The sequence below is a fragment of the Pestalotiopsis fici genome (assembly GCF_000516985.1).
Source record: "Pestalotiopsis fici W106-1 unplaced genomic scaffold PFICI_Scf_3, whole genome shotgun sequence".
Lineage (NCBI taxonomy): Eukaryota > Fungi > Ascomycota > Sordariomycetes > Amphisphaeriales > Sporocadaceae > Pestalotiopsis > Pestalotiopsis fici.
Window position 1 is genome coordinate 155,795 of NW_006917093.1, and position 18,006 is coordinate 173,800.

The 18,006-nt window shown below is 49.6% G+C and overlaps 4 protein-coding genes across 4 annotated transcripts; 3 read left to right on the forward strand and 1 right to left on the reverse strand.

Moving 5' to 3' along the window:
• Positions 1 to 1,316: 1,316 nt before the first annotated feature.
• On the forward strand, positions 1,317 to 2,462 carry PFICI_04251 (uncharacterized protein; the record flags this gene model as incomplete). The annotated part of the gene is made up of 3 exons (XM_007832832.1): positions 1,317 to 1,459; positions 1,539 to 2,129; positions 2,195 to 2,462. 3 exons carry the CDS (start codon positions 1,317 to 1,319, stop codon positions 2,460 to 2,462), a joined length of 1,002 nt encoding a protein of 333 aa, XP_007831023.1.
• Positions 2,463 to 7,595: 5,133 nt separating this feature from the next.
• Positions 7,596 to 8,838, forward strand: PFICI_04252 (D-amino-acid oxidase; the record flags this gene model as incomplete). Its single annotated transcript, XM_007832833.1, has 4 exons — positions 7,596 to 7,618; positions 7,676 to 7,813; positions 7,866 to 7,984; positions 8,021 to 8,838. 4 exons carry the CDS (start codon positions 7,596 to 7,598, stop codon positions 8,836 to 8,838), a joined length of 1,098 nt encoding a protein of 365 aa, XP_007831024.1.
• A 516-nt stretch (positions 8,839 to 9,354) lies between these two features.
• On the forward strand, positions 9,355 to 10,824 carry PFICI_04253 (Dol-P-Man:Man(5)GlcNAc(2)-PP-Dol alpha-1,3-mannosyltransferase; the record flags this gene model as incomplete). Its single annotated transcript, XM_007832834.1, has 3 exons — positions 9,355 to 9,505; positions 9,597 to 9,841; positions 9,901 to 10,824. 3 exons carry the CDS (start codon positions 9,355 to 9,357, stop codon positions 10,822 to 10,824), a joined length of 1,320 nt encoding a protein of 439 aa, XP_007831025.1.
• Positions 10,825 to 10,844: 20 nt separating this feature from the next.
• Positions 10,845 to 11,309, reverse strand: PFICI_04254 (uncharacterized protein; the record flags this gene model as incomplete). Its single annotated transcript, XM_007832835.1, has 1 exon — positions 10,845 to 11,309. The coding sequence occupies one exon, from the start codon at positions 11,307 to 11,309 to the stop codon at positions 10,845 to 10,847; it is 465 nt and encodes a 154-aa protein (XP_007831026.1).
• Positions 11,310 to 18,006: the final 6,697 nt, after the last annotated feature.

Here is an 18,006-nt window from a genome sequence, read left to right on the forward strand (position 1 = left end):
CCAAGAGTGCCTCTTTGTCGCTAAGCTTACCTTAGCTTGGTGCCTCTAATTAAGGTCCCGGGGCCGACAACTGTACAGTACTTTCGCACGCCCCGTCATTCCCGTCCACCCGCCGTCTAGGTGCCCAGGGCCCTGGTAGCTGGGCTTGGGTCTGGTTTGTCTTTTGCAGGAGGAGCAGCAGCAAAACAGAACAGGACCACTCGTTCCACCGACTTGGGTACACGGGGGGATTTTCCTATCGACTGGGCTGGCTGCTTGGCTAAATTCTACCTTGGCAGGAGGAAGATTCAGCAAGGTACCTCGTCTACATGTCCATACCTATGTAGGTCAGTGTGTTTCGTACACCTGCTCATACTCCAGATGCCCCCCCCTCCTTCCCAAATCTCATGCCTATGTGCTGACTGAACAGACCATCAACCCCGAAAGAGAGGTAAAGGCTCGGTACCTTGGGGTACGACGTTCATGTACTGCACCTACTATTTTATTTATTGAAATCGAGCCTTGAACCCTGTAAATGCTGCTACTAACTGACTGCATCACCCCGTCTACCCAGCTGCTCGGTTCCCTTTCCATCTTTCCCACCCCCTCCCGCTCTTTTCGATATCTTCAACTTTGTTAAAAAGTCCTCGATTTACGCGAACGACCCAAGAAGAACCTCGAGTCTCTCAAAAGGTCTCGAGGCTCCGCGTCACTGGTCCGTAGCTCCACCTCCATCTTGCGAAGCCACGTACGGCTCCGAGTAGAAACAACCATACGACACTTCCATCGCAAAGCCCACCCCCCTCGAGCACTTTTGATGTTAGCAGCGACAGAGAATAAAATTAAAATCTCACCCAACTTCCCATCCGCTCGCTCGTTCGACGCCTACGCACAACAGCGTGTCTGCTACCTACCATACCCGCCTTGACTTAAAGTGGATATCCGCAAACTGGCGCCCTTGACAGTCTCGTCATTGCGCTTTTAACTTTCGGCTTGGGATTTGCCTGCACCACTGAAGATTATTATTATAATCCTTGTCCCGAGTTTTACGTCAAATTGAAAAAAAAAAAGGGTTTCATAACAAAAGGCCTGGTGACGGTGCCGCTGCTACTGAGTCGCAACCAGAGACAGCAGATGCGCGCCACGAGCATATATTTTTGAGTTTGGGTTACCCCTGGGGAGAATAGGCTGCTGGGTGATATCCCGTTGCCAAAAGCTCTGTGCAAGTTGCATACACTCGTCATAGCACCGCAACGAAAGCCGACAGACGAACGAGAATGAGTTCGAGACGGACAGGTGATACGCCAGGGAAAGACAGGAAAGGGCTACTTACTCGGATGAAGACTATACTACGAAAATCGGGCGACGGTACAACATCGTCTCCTGCTTCGACTACAAAGACATTCACCAAGAGACTTTCTGCTGCACCACAGCCAGAGCCACAACCAGAGGAGACGGCAGCAGAGCCGGAAATGCTCAGGTACGTGCGAAAAGACTGCCAATATTTCAATCATCTTGCCACTCGGAGCATATCTGGCTGACCTTGTATATATGTGAAGCCCCGACCTTTCGGCCGACGAAGAAGTTGCGCAGGCATATGTCGCCGACTACCAGAGCGCGGCCCAGGTACCGAGAGCACAGATTTATGAAGAACGCGCCAGGAAACTAGGAGACCATTACGGCGTGGAAATCGAGCCAACAGGCTGGCATGCGACTGAAGGCGAGGTTTATCGAATAGAGAAGCCGATCCGCGTACGTGTACACAAAGATTGTCACCGATGTCAGACCTCTTTTGGAAACAGCAGCCAATGCCCCAATTGCAACCACCATTACTGTTCAAAATGCGGCCGGGATCCGCCCAAGCGTACCGACTCTCAGAAACAGGCCAGCAGGGAAAAACGGGAAAAGGCCGAGACGTCGGCCATGATGCGGAAACAGGAACAGTTTGCGCCCATCATACCGCACTACGGCCTTGCCGAACCGATTGTGGTGACGCGCCCGAGCAGAACTGGAGGCCAGCCGTTGGTACACAAGGTCCCGCGCATGAGGCTTCGGAGGAGTTGTCACAGGTGCAACACTACCTTTACTCAGAGCACGCGCGTTTGTGAGAACTGCGGCCATCGTCGATGTGACGATTGCCCCAAGACTCCGTAAGTTTCCACCTATCTGCTCTTGCAATATCATGTATTCGACGAAAGGCTAATCGCCAAGATAGGCACAAGAAAAAGAAGTACCCATACGGATACCCTGGCGACGAGGACGGAACTTCCTCGTCTGCCTTTTACGAATGTCACGAGTGTCACGAAAACTTCCCAGCGCATGCCGATGATGGTGTTAGATGCGCAAATTGCTCTCATGAAAAGTGCCCGGAATGCCGTCGCATGCCGCGCCGGGTGGTGAATCTGGAACCGAATCCAGATATACTACGAGGAATATCGAGTCGTTTCGAGCACCTGGAGTTGACCGAACCGATTTCGATTTAATAATGGCCATGATGGAACTTGACATTTTCTGCATACAAGCGGCCGGCGTTTTCTTCTCTCTCCTTTTTTCACCCCTTGGAGCGAATCACCATCATCCTTTATCATTTGTCTATATATATCTCACACAAACCCGTTATATAGCCTGAAAGTATTCCTTTCTGTCATGTTGTCCATGATACCCCTTTGCCATTATTATATGGATATGGAATTCGAATATTACAAAAATATCACATATTGTTATATCTGATTTTTCCCACTCATTCGCACTGTTGCACTTGTACTTGCCTACGTAATGTTTGGAGGCTGAGCGAGAGTAGCACACGAGTGCCTACCTGCCTCTAGAAGCCCCCTTCGGCCGAATCAGCGGCCCTGCCATGGGTGAGGCTCTTTTCGACTTGTGGCTCCGCAAATAATGCCGTGCCGTACAAGTTTTTCCCCACAGAGTCCCTGTCTACCTGGCTCTGTCATCCGTCCCAAGGGAAACTGAGGGAAAACAGTTGTTCAGTCAGCTTGGGGAGCTGAGTCGAGCTGCATGCAGAAACTTCCTGGTTTGGGCATCCCGACGCAGCCAGCCCATTGGGGGAGGGTTCAGATGACCCAATCTTCCACCGAATCCACTGCAGCAATCGTCTCCTTCTGACTGACCCTACCAAGTTTGCAAAGAAAGGGCCCATTGGGTGGCTCGGGTGGGCGCCCTGTACGTCTCGTTGGGGCGCCACACATGAGCGTCCGTCTACTACTAACTTATTCACCAACCCTCACGCACGTACACCGCATCGTACATTATCATGTTATGACTGACTACCTGCACCATCTACGTACATGGCGGAGTTTCTGGGGCCTAATGTGCTGTACAGTCCTGCATTGTCAGACTGTTCACCACCACTCTAGCTGCTCCTATATGGTACATAGTACATACAATCTTACCTACCCGACCAGGTGGTTCTCGCCTACAAGTCATTCTTTCTCCTCCCCCTCCCCGCTTCTTTGCGTCGGTTGCAACGACAACAGGCTCCTCCGTCTGTGGTCAGTGAGGAGTAGTGTAGCATTTCAAGGGGAAGAAAAAAGCAAAAGCAACGAAAAGAAATGTTTTAGTCCACAAATCCAACAACCAGAGCCGCGCTGTCCGAGGCAACGTAGTGAGGCCCCGCTGCTGCAGCTTCCCCCCAATTTAGAGTCACTTGGTGCCAGCGCGGGGGTTCGGCGAGTATACTTTCAATTGTATGCGTGTGCTTGATGTAGTCTGCATGGTACGATTCAGCACTTGACCGTTCAAATTGCCTTTTTTTCATCGGACATCTTAATCTTGCATAGGAAGAGGCCCATCGATGCCGGAACTTGTTATGAAATCGATTGTGCCCATGTTACTGAGCGAGAGTGACGGGGGCCTCTCAGAAAGAGAAAAGCTTTCATTGTCAATAGTCATTCACTTGACGGACACCCACCATTGTCCCCTTCCGTCTGACTACTCGGTATTGCCGCATACATAGGTATCTAGCCAAGGAATATAATAAGTAGTCTTGTACACATGGTCAAAGTTCAGCGCGTGTAGAGGACTGCCAGCGCAGATCATCCAAATGCTATGCCAAGGTCCCCATTTAAAAGCCAGCTTGGAAGAGAGGGGCTGGGCTGGGGTGGGCGTTAGCCAGCGTGCCAGTTGGCTGGGTTTTTGCCCACTTCGTTGGTTACCGAGTTGAAGGTTTCCAAGGGTCAAGGGTTTTTGGATTGGACTGTGACCCGACGGATTGGCACTGCCGTTTGGGACCCAGGGGCTTGGGTGTTGGACAGATTTGATCAAGAGGTAGGTAGGTATGCATGATTCGCTCTGCCATATGATCCAGGTACACTACTTTGAATACTGACATTATAAATTCTTTTTTTATAAGATCCAACTCGACTGACACTTTTTTGCTGAATCGTGTGTAACTCGCTTCGCCGTGTAAGGTTTTGATCTCTTTACCCACCCTTTTAGAACGACGATATTAACGAGACCCTTTGGACAATCCTCATGTCTACCACGTGCCGATGCGGTCCGGCCGGCACTTGTTGCACTAATTGATGAGACTGAATACCTATGGTCGGCAACCGTTATGACTTGACACACAACTCATACATGGAACTGGTCGTTTAGTCTTGTCATAGTGGCCATGATAGAACTTTTTCCCTCGCTTGCTTTTAACCGGCCTAGCTGTTCGGTTGCAAAGAAGCGGGAAATCTTGGCTTTTGAGCATGTACATCGTACGATTTGCAAACACGGTCGCCAGGCTTGAAATGAACCCGGGGTACTCGTCACGGCCTGTCTAGTAAAACTTCATGTGTCCAGTGCAACTTGAATGGAAATAGTCGTATATCTCCTTTGTTGATCATTTGATAGTCTCGCATCTCCCTTCCCGAATATGACGAATCTCTCCAGAAAAGTCTGTGCGGTCCCCAGCAATGGACAAGAAGACAAGAAGTCCCCACGGTATCTTCTTTTGCTGGGCAAAGCTGGGCGCCAAAAAAAAAAAAAAAAAACAAGGGCTCTGCTCTGGGAAACTTGGCAGGCCCGTTGGCATCAATGACTCGTGCGTGCCGCAGTAGGGAAGCCTGTTTGTGTCTTTCTCCACGACAGATAATTACTGTGTCCCTCCCTGATGCTATAGCGCAGGACCCTTCACGATCAATTAGCCTACAAAGTCGGGACTTTTCCAGTCGTACCAAGGAATACTCTATAGAAGAAAAGAAGAAGAAAAGCCGGAGCTCACCTGCATTTCAACGGCGCGGTAAGTTCTAGTGTGACCTGGTCCAATCCTTCGTACGTATGATAGCACAATCCTTCCCAAGCAATAGTGGGGAGGGCCAGAGAAAAAGAAGCGGCGCCGAGGGGACTTTTCGCTTTCCCTTTGATAATTGTTCAGCTGACCCCCCGGACCCGATCTGGACCCCGAATTGACAGTTTGGGGGAAACATGCATAAGCTTTCTGAACCTAGGGAATAAACTAGTAGTGATGATTTGCAGGGAACTTTCAGACTTTCAGACCGCCTTGGTATGAAATGTTTTGCATAATCTTGTTCTTGTCCTCCCCCCGCGGGCGGAAAGTTCTCCGACGCCGTCGAAAGGGTTTTCTGTCCCGTTCCCTTCAGCTGTCTCTGACTTTCACAGAAGAATGACCTGATCTTTGTCCCTAACGAGTCGGGTTGGCGTTGATGTAGCTCCCTAGTGAATAAAGAGCATGGCGTTGCGAAGGTATCTCTTCCGCGGTCGTATCCAAAAGGTCACTTACAAAAAGATCTGCAATTACTTCGGGTTCGGCTTCGGCTTATCATTTAGGTTCGGGTTGGTTGCTTGGCCTTTGTACATCTCGCTAACCAATATTTCTATGTATGCGTTGAGGATCATGCAATCCTTTCAACATGCTGTATCAGTCCCAGCCCGTCATTGATGTCGAGAATGCGCCTCTAGTCTCGGGCAAACGTGCGAGTGAATTAGCTGATTGCTTGCGTGGGGTTCTTGTTTTGGCACTTTTTACTAACGCAACGCAAAGCGGGAGGCCTTTATAGCAAAAGTTCACGTATAGAGATCCTGAAAGGCATCTTTTCAATTTTAATAGTATCTCAAAGGATATTTCCACCCGCCTATACTATCCATGACTACCTCTACTGTTTGTCCCCGGACTGCAAATCTTATAGAATCTCGATTTGATATAGACCACTGGCTGCTTGGCTAATGATGACATGATTTCCAAACTGCAAGTTGGTTTCTCAGCAAGCCCCCTCCAACATTTGTAAAGTGTTGTGACAAGACATGATTTAACAACGCCTTGTTCACACAAGATATCTGACGCATTGCCACACTCATGAGCCACTATGTAACACGGCATCTTGTATGATGCTCACTACGGTCACTGAGTTGCTTGAAACATGGACTAATTATTTCTCTTCTGTGTATTTGCTTGCTGGTTGGCTTCCCTGAGACTCGTTGAATTCATGTCGAATATGATTAATGTGGGTCCTCGTGGAGCTCGGCTTGTGATGAGATTGAGAAAGATGAATATGGAAGCCTTCCGCGTGCCCTGCAATCGTAAATCCGAGAGAGAGCATCCGAGAGGAAAGCATATGGGATGAGACATATTTGCCAGCTTCATGTCACGGCATTGAGGAGAGACCAGCTTCGGGGCAGCGGTATTCCTGCAAGCATTCTTGCATACAGAGGGTCTTGATATTGACCGACGTTTTTCAAGCATTGTTGTGTCTGTTGCTTCTCCCTTACATAGCAAACAATGGCGTGTCTTGTCAATGTACGGAATATATGTCGTCTTGTAAGAGGGCTCTGGCAGTCTGACAACAAGTCAAGCAAGGCATGATACTAATGGGATACGGTGTTAGCTGTGTCTTGCTTGTCCCAAAGTCAGAATGTCAACCACATCTGCTCAGTATACGCGTTTCGGGAACAGTCGAAAATGTGTATCTCGATGATGTCACGCATTTTGGCCGCCGTTTGGCAGGCGTAAGGTCAATTGAGAAGCACTTCAACACCAAAGAGAACCGGGATGTTGATGCAAATATCGGCTTCGGAGTCTGTCATGCAAGTGCCGGCTTTCATGATTCCGCCTTCTTGCCGGCGTGACTGATTGGCTGCCAAACCAATGAAATTCTGAGAAGCCATGATCGCACATGTAATGAAACGATGTTGATGCAGCATGGGAAAAGCCCGATCCGATGACCGGGCCCGTATTCGCTTTCGACCGGCTCCGTAATTGCATTTTATAATAACGTCCGATAGGTGTCGTAATTACGAGGTGGACGATCTGACGATGCGCCAGATAGGAAACCCCCGGTACGAGTCTAGGAGCCCCGGACCGGTTTGCAGTCCCCACCGCGGAAGCCCGATAACGGCTGGCATCGGTCCGCGCCTCCCAAGTGATTGCTCCATGTCACCACCACTCAATATAACGGTGTTGCCTGCAAAGTGGCGTCGTTGAAGTCACCCAGCTGAACAGATATAAGCAAACCATAGTCTACTCCGCTCCCATTCGCTCTTGATCTTGCCTCGATCTCTTCTCCATTCTTTTTTCAGCTCTCCCCGCAACCCCAGACGACATCAGGTCCCAGTAGCCGATCTTAGAGTCGTCCCTACTAGTAGATCCCTCCAATATGCCGAATATCGTTGTTCTAGGGTGAGTTGGCTCGAACAAGCTTGGCGGAAACTGCGAAGCTGACGGATCCGTCCAAAGCGCTGGCGTCTCCGGCTTGACTTCAGCCTACCTGTTGTCCAAGGATAAGACCAACAAAGTCACCGTCGTTGCGAAATTCATGCCTGGCGACTATGATGCCGAATATGCATCACCTTTTGCCGGCGCCAATGTCCTGCCGTATGTGACGTGGCGAAACCAGTGATGGTGCATTAAATTGACCACTTCGTAGAATGTCTCTTCAAGCCAATAGTCGCTGGGAAACACGAACCTGGCCAGAGCTGCACAGGCTGGCGAAGGAAGTGCCGGAAGCTGGCATTCATGAAATGAGCAAGTTATACCCGCAGTTTAGTCCATATAATCGGCAAAACTGACCAAATATTACAGAGAGTCGCGTTTACCGCCGCAAGAAGGATCTTGAAAAACTCAAGAATGGAGCGTACGCTTTTGATGGGCTGTTCCTCGAAGACCCATGGTTCAAGTCACTCTTTGACGACTTTCGGGAGCTTCCAAAGGAGGACCTTCCCGAGGATGTAGCCTCTGGATGCGAATTTGGTTCCATCTGTATCAACACCATGTTGTACCTACCGTGGCTCGTTGGCAAGTGTCGGGAGAATGGAGTCGTATTCAAGCGCGGCAACCTCAAGCACATTTCCGAGGCTGTGGGCATGAGCCACACGGGGAAGAAAGCCGACGTCATTGTCAACGCCTCGGGCCTGATGGCGCTCAAGCTCGGCGGCGTCATGGACAGCAAAATGGCCCCCGTGCGCGGCCAGCTCGTCATTGTCCGCAACGAGGCACCTTACATGATCACCAAGTCGGGCACCGACGACGCCGACGACGAGCTCTTTTACATGATGATGCGGGCCAATGGCGGCGGCACCATTCTCGGCGGCACCTACCAAAAGGGCCAGTGGGAGAGCCGACCCGATCCCAACATTGCCATGCGCATCATGCGCCGGGCCGTTGAAATGGTGCCCGAGTTGACCAATGGCAAGGGCGTGCAAGGTCTCGACATCATTCGCCACGCTGTAGGTTTGAGGCCTTACCGTGAGGGTGGAGTGAGGCTTGAGAGAGAAAAGATTGACGGCACTTGGGTGGTACACAACTATGGTCATGCTGGATGGGGATATCAGGGTTCGTACGGATGCGCTGAGAGGGTTGTCGAGCTGGTCGACGAGATACAGACTCCATCCAAGCTGTAATATATAGACGCTACTGACAGCTTTGAATTTCAAGAAGCATGCAAAAAAGGATGGATTTTTTTTGGAAAGGAAAACAGGATAGGCATATTTCATGAATACAACGACGTCGAGCTCAAGTCTACATAAATAATAAAAACCATTTCTGGCCGGTCATTTTCCCACCCACCCACTACAAATGCATGATCGAAAGATACTCAAAATCACAAACACTCATGACACTTTGAAAATACCCGGCATATCATTTTCAGATGCAAAAGTTTTAATAAAGAGTATATGAATGACCGCAAGTATCGTTATTTTTAATAGAGGTGGCTGTGGGGGCCATTTTTATTATAGAAGAGCTCTTATGGAGAGCAGCCATGTACCTGAATGAGCTGTCCCTCAACCCGCTAAGCTCCCCTAGGGCTCCACCGAGGAAACCGCCCAGCTAATAAGTAATGTAATACCGTGGCTCAATCGCGACCTGTCTCATTTCTTAGCGCGACGAGCAACCAAAGACATCACCCAAAGCTCACCATGACCGACCAACGCCCCGGCATTGTTGCGCAAGCCGTGACATTTGTCGGCGACGTCGCCAACAGGCGTCATGTCTTGTCCCAACTTGTGCCCATCGGTCTTTGGGTCGTGGACGCGCTTCTTTGCGCCCTAATCATCTGGAAGGTGCCATGTAAGTAAAGTGCACTGCACCCGTCTGCGACAACTTGAGGTGCGCCCCAGACGACCTTGACCAGCTGCTGACCCAATCTCCTCGCCCATAGACACCGAGATTGACTGGAAGGCATACATGGAACAGATTGCTCAGTACATGTCCGGAGAACGCGACTACACAAAGATCAAGGGCGGAACGGGACCCTTGGTCTATCCAGCTGCGCATGTGTACACGTATGCTGCGCTCTACCAGATTACCGACAATGGAACCAACATCCTCCGAGCTCAGTATATATTCGCGGTTCTATACATGATTACACTGGCGGTCGTGATGATGTGCTATTGGCAGGCCAAGGTACATTTCCCAGCAAGGGCAGCAGGAAAACATTCATCTTGTGCTAATGCTGTTCCCAGGTCCCTCCCTACGTCTTTCCCCTTCTCATTGCCTCCAAGAGACTCCACAGCATCTTTGTTTTGCGCTGTTTCAACGATTGCTTTGCCATCCTCTTCCTCTTTTTGGCCATTTTCGCCTTTCAGCGCAAGGCTTGGACTGTCGGTGGAGTGCTCTACTCATGGGGTCTAGGGATCAAGATGACACTTCTGCTGGTACTCCCTGCAATCGCTGCCATCTTGTTTCAAGGCAGAGGTGTGTCTGGCAGTCTAAAGGTGGCAATGATCATATTGCAGCTGCAGATTGCAATTGGCAATTCCTTCTTCCAGAGCAACTGGACCGGCTATCTGACACGGGCATTTGAGCTTTCACGGCAGTTTTTCTTCAAGTGGACGGTCAACTGGCGCTTTGTTGGAGAAGATGTTTTCTTGAGCCGCGAATTCGCTCTAACTCTACTGGGCCTCCATGTCCTCGTTCTTGCCGCATTCATGGTCAAGAAATGGCTGCGGCCGGCATTGTCTCGACGCCCACTCATGGACCTTATTGGGCCAACACTACAGCTGTCCTCTCCCTTTGGACCCCGGGACGAAGCTCTCGTAGCGTCTGCCATTACACCCCAGTACGTCATGACGACCATGCTCTCGGCCAACATCATCGGCTTGTTGTTCGCAAGATCCCTCCACTATCAATTCTATGCCTATATTGCCTGGGCCACCCCGTACCTGCTCTGGCGAAGCGGAGCCCACCCTGTCCTCCAGTACGCCCTCTGGGCCTTGCAAGAATGGGCATGGAACGTATACCCCAGCACTTCAGCCAGCTCGGCTATTGTAATTGGTGTCCTGGCCATTACCGTTGTCATGTCATGGGTTGCAGGCAGTAAGGAACCCGTCCCTGCTCCAGTCACTGCGACTCAAACGCAAGCGGCCCCGTCAAAGAAGTCGGATTGAAGTCGTCAAGATGGCCCAATTCAGTCTTCATCCTCGGAATCAGACGGTGGCATCTTGCCGACATGAGAGTCGGACTCTTCCTCATCTGAATACACAACTGGGGCGAACTCCTTTGGCCTGCCATTGGTTAGCTTCTGGCTTGGACCAAGGTGGAAAAGCAAAGTGCTGACTGACCAATACGATTGCTTTCTCCACAACCTCTCTTCGCGGACAACATTAACAATCTCGCCTTCGACTTTGCCCTTCATTTCCTGGGAAGGCGTGAGATCGACAAGCACATAACCTCCACGCTTGACCCAGATGGTGTTGCGAAAGCGATCCGCGAGCTGGACCATGACTGTGCGCTTGTCGGGCAGAGAGCAGCTGTAGACACTGTTGCCTTCTGCTTTGATTACGCATGCCAGCGACTGGTTGGCCGCGAGCTCATCAGGCGGCGTGGTGGACTCGACAGCTGCCGCGTGAGCATTACGCTTTGGGCGACCCATGTTATCAAAGGGCCGGTCGGGTTTGCAGATGACTTGTGGTTTGCGCCTTTATCGGTACCTTCCCTGCAGTGAAACCTGTTTGAGGATGTTGTTGATGGGGAGGAAATTGGGCTAAGTTCGTGCAGGTTTTCTGCACGCGAGTTTTGCCGCAGTTTGCCCGAGCAACATAGGACATAGCAATGCTACCAAATCTGAAAGTCTGCCAACGAAATAATTTTACCACACTCTCTTGTTCGTGTTCATCTTTCCATGTGGCTTGGAAACATGAATTCCTGAAGACTTGCATTGATTAAATATTGCACGGATATTCCAAGCGTCATCGGCCAAAGTATACGGCCAAAGTATACGGCCAATAAGGGTTTGTCAACTCCCGCTGCTGGACATCTTTTGATTCAATGTTTTCAAAACAGAATGGTTTTTGCTCTGGATGGTACTTTCTTGTTTGGTCGATGATGTATCAAACACCATGAAGGTCATAGTATCCGACCATCTAAAAGTACATGCCTTCTCGAACTCGAAATTACGGCTCCCACTAGATGCTTCATAGATATTGATGCTCGGCAGACTTTGATCTGTAATGTATACAAATATAATCATTCAGAATGATGGATAAGAGAGCTTTATCTCCCGTGGACCGCTTATGGTACATTCTGACCCGCTTGTTGCACGTAGCAAGGTAAATGGTGATTTTACGCAACTTCCATCCATCATTACTTGTTGAATTGAGCCAAGAAGCTCTGTTCTTAGCAGCACATGGGCTTGATAAGTTTTTGGAGGGGAAATAAAGAAATAAGAAGAACAAAAGAAGGGGAGTGTCGTCTTTAAGCATTTCATTTGTTCAAGTTTATCTCTGCAAAATAGGCAGGCCATGGCCATTCGTCCGTGTAAACACTTTAACCAGTCCTGATCAAGCAGAAACTCAAGCCACGTAGAGATTAAAGAAGAGATACGGATTGTTAATTACAGCCATTTGGAGGAGCTTCTGGCTAGATGTTGACTGCCATACCTTGTGCACAGTTATGGAATCAACTGCCTAGGAAACATTTGTGACTCATGATCTATGTAATGTAATGGTTAAGCTCCTGGCTACGTCTGGCTTTCAGAAATGTTTGAACATCCATTTCCCACCTGTTAAATGCCTGTGTCTGGTTCAATGTCTCTTGTGATTGCAGGCGGCAGCTTCACGCGTGGCAGCTCCTCAGCATGAGCCTGAAAGTTCCGCTGAAAACGGAACGACTCTTGAAAACTAATAACACTATCCGACTCTCGAGCTCCTACAGGAGCTCCTATCCCTTAAAGATTGAAATTCCTTGGAGAATTAATTCCATGGCGGGGGCCGTGGCCGTTCAGTCCAGTCATGGACCACCAATAGGTTTCCCCCAATAGAATGGTAAAGGTGGAAATTCGCAAAACTAAAGGTAGGTAAGAGGTTCCGGCTTTGACCCCCCAAACCCGGGCTGGACCCGGGTTCTGGGCCTCGATGAGCTCTTGCTGGTTTTTATTCTTTTATTCTCCTTTGGGTTACGCCATTTTATATCCCTTCCCTTCTTTCCCCTTTCCCCCTTCTCTTTCTACTTCCTTCCCCCAAAACAGGAAGCTCGTACGCATGTCAAATGGTTTATTGAGCTCGGGGGATTGTTCCCAAATTTTTGAAGACTGCTCCTCAGCCCAGTGAGAGCTCCGGAACACGAATCTATTTGAGGTGATAGCATCTCCCGGTGCGCGTCCTGAATATGCGTGCACCGCACTTTATTATGAAACGTGATTGGCAAGACATGTCCAGAAAGAATCCCAGCATATCGTCAAGTCTAGTTGTTATTACTCGCTACTCACACCCCTTAACAGTCATTAAAATATCATGCAATCACTTGGCAAGCACTCAATGAACCTATATGTATGTGTTGTTTCATTACTCGCATAGAACAAGTCATGTGTTGTCCTCTTTACATGGAACGTCTGAAATGGTTCTCAATCGGGATATGCTACTACAAAAAGCCCCAATGTGAGCATAATTATCAAACCATATCCGATATTCAGTATTGCTTTTCGGTTTTGGTAATATCCATTCATTCTATTGGCCAAGCAGAGACGAGCCAATGTGACATAGTGTTCAAAGCCCATCTCAAAATATCTAGATTTCTCTATAGCCCTAGGGCAAGATAAGCTTCTGTCTGCGACGCTCTTGCTACAAGGTCTAGTCCATTCCAATACTATAGTCGAATGCTCTCCATCTTGGAAGTATAGAAACACCCGCCGGACTTGTATCTCCATGCACTAAGATCTTAGCAAACCATATGATAGCAGGTGACGTCAGGCTTGCAATGAGATTCGATAACTGGCAATTCTACTCGGATGAGGCACTCACCCTTTACTCTCACATGTATTCGCTCAGTACGGAACGATGACAGCGTAAAGACATTTGACATGTCCTCAGTACATGGGGCATCAACGACGGCTTTCTTGTTGACTCGAGTTGTCTCGCCGTCGTTGCTCGATAATGGAATCCCTACAACTTCGCGGCGCCTACCGATTGCCCGAAACTCTAGCAAAAGGCATACATATTTCTTGCACTGCCGTTCTCGACTGCCGGCATGAGAAGTGGCTTGGCTGCGCCTGAGACTGGTTGTTCTCTGCTGTTGGTGGTATAAGTACCATAAGCAGACGCGCCTTTCTTGACTCATTGCCGTGCATTTTTTTCTCTCTCCCACCCCGAGGACTGGCTCGTTCGGCCCTGGGCGGAACGACAAACGACCAATAATCATGCAGGCCGAAGCGAAAGCAAACCCGCCTTTCCTCGCTGGGCTGAAAGCCGAAGGGTAAAGCTAACGTCGGCAGACTGGTCAGAAAAGCAGCCTCATGCGGCCCTGCCAGGCTTTGGCAATCCCCGGGCTATTCACACAAGTCAGAAGGTGTGACTCTGACAAGAATTTATGATTCAAAGAGATGCCTTGAATCTTTTGCGTAAACCCCATTTAACGCCGTTGGCGAACCGAGGCAGAACTTTAGGGTATTTCTCTCTCTTTTTTAGAGTTTCAGAAATGATGTTGGACTTTCTGCTGAACACTTGGAGCTGCATAGGGGCCGTTGAAACCGTTGAAACGTTGTTGCCGGCAGCACCGCTATGACGATGAAATGCCAATTGAGACGGCAGGCAGTCAACGTCTCGAGGGACTATGACAGGCTGGCCAGCCGTCAAGCAGCACGGTGTATTCCCATGATATTGTCCCAGTGTGCCTCTGAAACTGGCGTTTATCATTATAATTCCTTTGCGAATAGGCTTTACCGCCAGTGTTGAGCCGAGGAGAGGCACGTACGATGGCAGACATGGAAGACAACACGTTACAATCGAGATGTGACACCAAATCAAGGCGGACACTTGGCCAATATTCGAGCAACGTCAAGATACCCAACTCGTACAGCTCGGGGAGCTCCTACAAAGTCCAGTACCGTTGAGATGGCTGGCAAGTGCGGGCCGGAGTCTTCGACACCGAGATCTTTTTCAGCAAGGAACAAGATGCAGTAGCTCTGCCGGTCATGACTGAATTCCATACACCGTCGCACGGAAGACGTGTCGAGACCTTCGTCCGGATAGCCTTATTGGGATACTCCGCAGAGGGAGCCATGGAAACCTTATGTTTTCACTTTTCGAAACGAGAGTCGCGTACTTCCGCATTTACGTCACAGGATGTAGCAAGATGCAAATCACAAAGACTATTTTGAACCCTCCATATCCAGAACCGTGGTTGTGGGAAGCTGACGATTTTCATGTTCGCTGAACCCTATTTCGTTTCTATTTGTTATGACAATGGCCGGCAACGGCCATATGCCCACACGGAAAGGACGGGAAGGACGGGGAAGACGGAGCAGAGGGCAACGGGAGAGCAGTGGGTGCCCCTTTATTGACCATTTACCCCCACGTTTGCAAAGCATAGAGATTCAGTAGTAAACATTATGATCTCACTGGCTTTGCAAGTTGCATAGCTCTCCGTATAATATTTCCTATTCTAGTAATGACGACAAACCATGATCATTCAGTGTGCCAAGTTGTCAAGGAGTGGCGAGTGTTGCAAAAGACTCGGTGGCTTACACGCAATGCAGGGTTCATACGGAGCCTTGTCGATTGGCAATATCGCAGGCAATACTCATCACTCGAGCCACTCTAGCATGGGACTTGCAACAGACACTCCAGACGAGTCCAGAGTTGATTATTGAATATGAGCATTCTGGAAAGGGCATAGCCTCTCTCGCACAAAGGACAATCAAATAGCTGAGTAAGTCGCACAGATCGGCTGCTAGATGCGGCAGGGTCCTTTGACTCCCAAGGGTCTTTGCCGGATAGAGACACGGAGCAAGTGTGGCATTATTAGAGTGATTGCAGGAACCTGGGAAGAATATCGGTTCTCCGCACGCACACCATGATTAGATGGAATGGTATATCAACATCATGAATATAGAACGCCGGTCGAGAGGGCGCAACCAAGCCGCGATGGACAGGCACGAGTAAGCGAGCATTCCGCTGTATGCTGAATTTCCCCCCCCCCCCCCCTCGTCGAAAATATGTATTCCGTCCACAGCACAGAGATCAAGGGTCTTTTCGGTCACACAGACCTAGCGGCTCTCGGGTAGCGTCAATTACACGAGACGAGCATCCGAGGGGGAAAGAGAGCGCCAAGAGCGGTGGACTTCCGATCCGAAGTGGATTGTAACCTGTTATAGCAAAGAGAGGGAGAAAAGAGAAGCCAGAGACTTGAGCAAGCAAAGCAAGCAATTAGGGTTGGCCTGAACCCCAAGACGGTCGCCGCCGGCGCGTTGAGCCGTCTGGCCTTAGCCTTTCTGCCTCCTTTGCTCTCTCATTTTCTCGCCAGCCAAGCAGCTGGACGCCAGCTTGTGGGACATGCCTCCCCCCCCCTTTGGGAGTCTAGTCAGATGAGAATGAAACCAATGGCGTTCCCGAAGAGCTCCATAAGCCACGTGGAAAACTTGTCACAGTCGCTCGAGACCGTTGTCGAGGGCACCCCTAGCCCCAGCTGGATGGCTGGCTTGTCCAGGCGGTGGTGGTGCAATCACCCAATAGCAGTACGTAGGTAGCAGTTGGGCGTGACAAACAAGGGCACAAACACACATGGACTCACACTGCTTACACAGCATGACCATGTTGATGTTCGAGTCAGTCACACAACAGTGGGAGAGGAAAAAAGCCTAGCTGCGTGATTATCAGCGGGCGGCGGTTTCTCGCGCTAGACATACTCACTCCCCACAAGGCCCCAGAGAGGAGTGAGGTGCCATTGATGATAGGGTAATGGCGGTGAAACGACATAGGGTAAATTGAGGGGTCCGAGGCAGCAGAGGGGGAAAATAGTAATCGTGATTGTAATCAAGGAAATTTAACACCACTACGCCATGGTAGACGGACTTTGTATAGTGTAGATTTGCCACGCGACGAGAGTAGTGTACAAACGTGTCAACGCCACACAGCGGAACTATTCTGGATTCGAAAAAGCTTCGATTCAGCCCCCAAGTTGCCCACTGTTGTTCCTTCTTTGAGGACAAGAACCTTTCTTTCTCTCATACGAATGTATTTACCCATAGAAACAGCCTTGTCAGGATAGCCTGGCCCTTCCCAAAGGACGCTTTGATTTTCTTGCGCGGCGGTATTACCTCCGAACTTGTTGGAAACGTGCCACAAAAAGAAAAACACACAAGACGTTCTTAGCGAGTTCCATGGCACGTGGTCAGCGGTTCCCGTCGTGCCGGGATAAATTGATCTGACGTTGAAACCCGTCTTAGTCGATCTCACCGTCAAAATGCCACGCGAGAAAGAGGAGCCCGTATCACTTGAATACTTACAAGTGATACGATACACCAAGAGCACAGCCCGACTATTCTGTACACTCATTGTGAATGTAGTATATTTCATCTCTGATGTTCTTGGACATACTTGCCCACTTCAGTATCTCTCAGCCATGAGCGAATACAAGAGTCATATCGTGTGTAAGTACCTCGTCCATGTCACCGGTGATGAGTGCCAGGCTTCACGTTTCGGCTTTCCCATGTCACGATCGTCATGCGCGCACGGCGTCTAGCAAAGTACCAATTAGCCGTCCCGGCCCAGATTGTCGGTAAGGAAGTAGTCATCCGTAATACGACAAGCACCTATCCCGGCCGGGAGAGCACCGTCGTATCAGTTCCATGGTCACAAGGAAACAAGAGTCAGGGAAATTTGCTGAAACCCTGGATCACTACAAGCGTAATGGAGCTTTCGTGACCTGACGTCGGGATAAAATGTTCAGGTACATTTAGCATAGGAACAAGGAATGTCCCTACTTGCACAGCGGACACGCTACACGTGTGAAAAATAAGCACATCTTCTAGAAGACTTCTTTTCTTCCACTCTTGAAAATGGAACGAGAGGAACCCCCTTAAGCATCTGACAAGGTGATCCTGGGAACCAAACCTGTATCCAAATTCCCCATCTGTCAATCCCGAAGGATGGACGGATGCACCCACAATATGAAGTAACATCTTCGGTCAAACGCGACACCAAGGCTCAGGGTGGCTTTTCTAGAAGGCCGACTTACACAGATGGAAGATTACGACTGATAGGGGTGCATGCATCTTGCATGCAGCTTTTTTGGTGGAGGAATTAAGGAACACAAAAAAAAAAAAAGAAAAGTAGATACGACGTAGCGACAACGAC